At 40.7% G+C, this 4,261-nt stretch overlaps 1 protein-coding gene across 1 annotated transcript in view; it reads right to left on the bottom strand.

Moving 5' to 3' along the window:
• Positions 1-304: 304 nt before the first annotated feature.
• Positions 305-4,261, bottom strand: part of LOC143041778 (uncharacterized) — a 19,831-nt gene continuing 15,874 nt past the window's right edge. Inside the window, exons 2-3 of the mRNA XM_076213828.1 lie at positions 540-1,019; positions 305-420 (exon numbers count right to left, since the gene is read on the bottom strand). Coding sequence (XP_076069943.1) covers positions 305-420; positions 540-1,019 — 596 coding nt within the window. The remainder of the gene's footprint in view (positions 421-539; positions 1,020-4,261) is intronic.

Here is a 4,261-nt window from a genome sequence, read left to right as displayed (position 1 = left end):
TTTTGTCACGACCTGTGTGACCAGCCTAAGGGGCATCATGAGAAAGGGACAGAACAACAGGAACTAGAGGCTCAGGGATCACTAGCTGTGCCACATCCTGCTCAAACACTTCCACATTACGAGTAAGGACCTTGTCCTACAAGGAAAATTGGGACAGGGGAACAGGTAAATTTGGTAAGGTGGTATCATCACCAGACTCCAAAGCATAAATGGCCAGATCCTTCAGAGAGAAAATATCAATCACTGTAGCTGCAGTTACAGGTATATTACTTGAAAGTACATCAGCAACATTATTCGCACACCCTCAAATATGCTTAAGGGTTGGGTTAAATTCCTCAATCGTGAGAAACCATCTGGTTAGGCGGCCGGAAAGATTATTGCCCTTGTAAAGCTGTGGTACAGCAGTGTGGTCCGTGTAGACTGTAATAGGATATCCAAAAATTATATCACTAGAATGCTTTAAAGCCAAATGAGTAAAAGAGTAACGAGACTCAGGTTTGTTAAGAATGCGACTAGAATATGCAAAACATGGGGTTTACATCCGTCTACTTGCTGCATAAGTACATCTCTAATATCACCAGAAGCATCTGTACAAATAGTGAAGGAAAAACTATAGTCTGGGAATACCAACACAGGAGCTTCAGTAAGTGCAAGCTTAAAAAAATCAAAGCTTTTCTGATGAATATCACACCACTGGAAGGAAGTGTCCTTCATGAGGAGACGTGTTAGAGGGGAGGCAATTGAAACAAAATTCTTAAGAAACGCACGATAGTACCCTGCTCTCCCAAGGAAGAAACGGACATGCTCAGCTGATCTAGGTGTAGGGAAGTCCCTAACCACCTTGACCTCACCGTCATTAGTGTGAATACCATGTTTGTCTACAAAATGACCTAGGAATTGTATGCTAGACTTAAGAAAAGAATACTTGGGTAAATTGAGTTTCAATCCAACATCAGCAAAACGTTGTAAGACTATGGACAACTTAGTGAAGTGGCTCTCCACATCCTTGGAAACTAAGACTAAATCAACCAGGTAAAAAAAAAATCCGTTGCCTACTAGGCCATGAAAAATGGAGTTAATCAAGTGCTGGCAAGTCAAAGGAGTATTCCGCAACCTCATGGGTCAACGAAGCCAATCATAATGTCCATTGGTAGTCGATAAGGCCGTGATATTACAAGACTTCTCCTCCAAGGGAATCTGCCCAAAGCCCGCCTTTAAATCTAGGGTGGTGAACACCGTATCACCAGTTCCAATGGACTGGTTAAGGTCACTCAATACGGGCAAAGGGTAATGGTCTGGAATAGTGACCTCGTTAACTCGTCTATAATCAATGACAGGACGAAAAGATCCGTCTGTCTTAGGCACCAGGAAGAGTGGCGACTTCCTGAGTGAGACTCTTGTACAACGCCTTCACGTAACATGTCGTCAACCAAGGACTGTGCTATAAGCCGACGAGAGTGAGGCAACCTGTAAGAGGGAACGTAAATAGGACGAGCACCTGGCTGAAGATCAATTCTATGAACCACACGATCTGTAACTCCGAAAGGATCACCAGGCAAAGCCAAAGACTGGCGGTGGGTGACTAACAGTTCAATGTTGTAGAATTCTACAACTTGCTGAGATCAATAAAGGTGTCTTTTACTTATTTGGACGAAGAAATGGACTAAAAAATACTAGTCACAGTAATAAGGCCTAGACTGGAGTATGCTGCGACAATATGGTCACTCAGTACCAAAAAGAATATAAAGAAGTTTGAAAGAATCCAAAGATCAACTACAGAGATGGCACCAACACTTTCAAACCTGTCATACGAGGAGAGATTATCAAAACTGAATTTACCGACTCTGGAACAAAGAAGAGAAAACGTAACCTGCTGACCATCTACAGAATCATGAAAGGCATGGAAGTCCTTGATAGAGAGGATATACTGCAAATTTTATTGTTTACATTCTTTAAGACAATCCAATCTTCCGTTTTAAGGAGTGAATTCTATGCGATTACCATTATTATTTTATATATTTTTCATTTTAGTTTATTATATATATATATATATATACATATATATGAGAGAGTGATAGGTGGGGAAGGGTAAACGAAGATGGGCTAAGAATACATTTATTGTTCTTACGTTTCGGTTATTATAACCTTCCTCAGAGAACTTGTTACAGAACATCTTGGTCACAACATTTATACCCGTAGTGGGGGAACTTGTGAAGCTTCGAGTGTCAGGTTTTTTCTAGTGCATTATTTATTAAGAGACTGGCTGCTTTAGATAGGCATATAAATCCTTCTCTGTCGTTATTATTTTCTTGGACATTTATATGTGCAGCTTCAACTGTCTTTCTCATCTTCTTTTGTAATCCTTTGTGAAAAATTTCAACTTTACTTCATTTGGGAAGGTTGTTGCATATTTCGAGGTGGCGGACCAGGGAGTTGGACGTTCTGTGTGCTTTTAAATCATTCCTATGTTCGTTTATCCTCTTCTCGATTCCTCGACCTGATTCACCGATGTAAGCCGAGGGGCAGCCACTACATGGAATGCGGTAGATCACACTGAGGTCGTTGTTGTCATTAGTGTGTTTTTTTAAACATTTTACCTATTTTATTGCATGATACCTTGGCGATGTTTATGCCACCTTTCAGTAAATATCTATCAATAATATCGGTTTTATCAGAATTAGGTACAGTAATGAAATGCGGTGTGACTAGGTTTTTTGTTACTGTACGGTCATTTGATCCGGACGCTTGGTCATTTGGTCCGCTGGTTTGGGCGTTCGATTTATCGTGGATTTTTCTAGCTTTGCCTTCTGTTTTGGTTATCAGGCCGCCTGGATATTTTAATTCTTTAAAAGTTTTTCTGATAAAAGACAACTCGTCTTCAAGGAGTTCACTGCTGCATATACGGTAGGCTCGAAGAAAGAAGCCTATAAGGACACCAGTTTTAGTTCGTTTACTGTGGGCTGAGAAAAAGTGAACAAAGTCGTCTTTATTAGTAGGCTTTCTGTACACTGAAAACCTAAGATGATTAGAGCCTCTGTGTATTAGTGTATCTAAAAAGGGGAGTTTGCAGTCTTTCTCTTTTTCAACTGTGAATTGGATGTCTTCATGAACTGCGTTAAGCCTTCTCATTTTGTTTTCAATGTTGGTGTCTTTTGGTGTTATTACGAGTATATCATCCACGTATCTCAGCCAAGTGGTACCTCTACCCATGATGTTAATATATTAATCATTTTCCAACACCCCCATAAACAAACAAGCAAGAATAGCCGAAAGTGGGCTTCCCATTGCGAAGCCTTTTGTTTGTTTAAACTCAGCGTTGTTAAAAACAAAATATCCATATTTAACACACATTGAAATTAATTTGAGGTAATCCCAGTACCAAAATCTGATTACCTCAAATTAATTTCAAATTAATTTCTCTCTCCTAACCCAAATGGCCCCACAACCTCTTCTTCTCCACCTGAACCCACTTTTGCATTCACATCACCCATAACTATCTTAACCTCTTGATTTCCACATTGTTCCATTGCTTGATCTAACTTGTCATAGAAATCATCTACTATCCTTTCCTCTGCTTCTGCCGTGGGAGCATACATCTGTATTAAACATATGTCAAAAAGTTTTTCCCTGAGTTTTACCTGACACTGCCCATAATCCCTTCATAGTATCAGCAACTTTTTTGTTCATCATTATTCCTACCCCTTTTTTTGCTCCTTCTCCTTCAGAATATAGAAATACTCCATGCTCATTTTTCACCTCTCCCACTCCTGGCCACCTAACCTCACTAAGCCCCTTAACATCTATTTTCATTCTGTTCATTTCTCTCCATACCCCATAATATTTCCCCGCTTGGTGTAATGTTCGGACATTCCACGTAGCCATTCTCAACTTTTCTTTGGTGACAACAGTCGCCGGATAGCTATCAGAAACCGCCTGCTGTACACTAGGTTCCCGACCGAGCGAGGTAATCTCCCTCCTCTCTGGAAAAAGACCCCCATTTACGCTGTTCACTTCATTTACTCTGGTTTTGCTGCATAGTTAATCTTGGATAAATACATAGTAAGGGCTCCAATCCTTTTCTACGGCGACTGGCCGATTGCCATTTACATGCCTGGTTCGCCCTAGATGTGTCACCCATCTTGCTATCACACTAAGCTCACCAAAGTCCTCTGACAAGTAGAGTACATATACTGAGCTTGCTGTTCTAGTCTTCATCTAGTAGAGCTGGCACTGCTCCATGCCACAGTGTGTTGCACCCCTC

This window comes from Oratosquilla oratoria, chromosome 32, assembly GCF_046742065.1.
Source record: "Oratosquilla oratoria isolate Oo_2021 chromosome 32, ASM4674206v1, whole genome shotgun sequence".
NCBI lineage: Eukaryota > Metazoa > Arthropoda > Malacostraca > Stomatopoda > Squillidae > Oratosquilla > Oratosquilla oratoria.
This window is presented reverse-complemented; position numbering and strand designations above follow the sequence as displayed.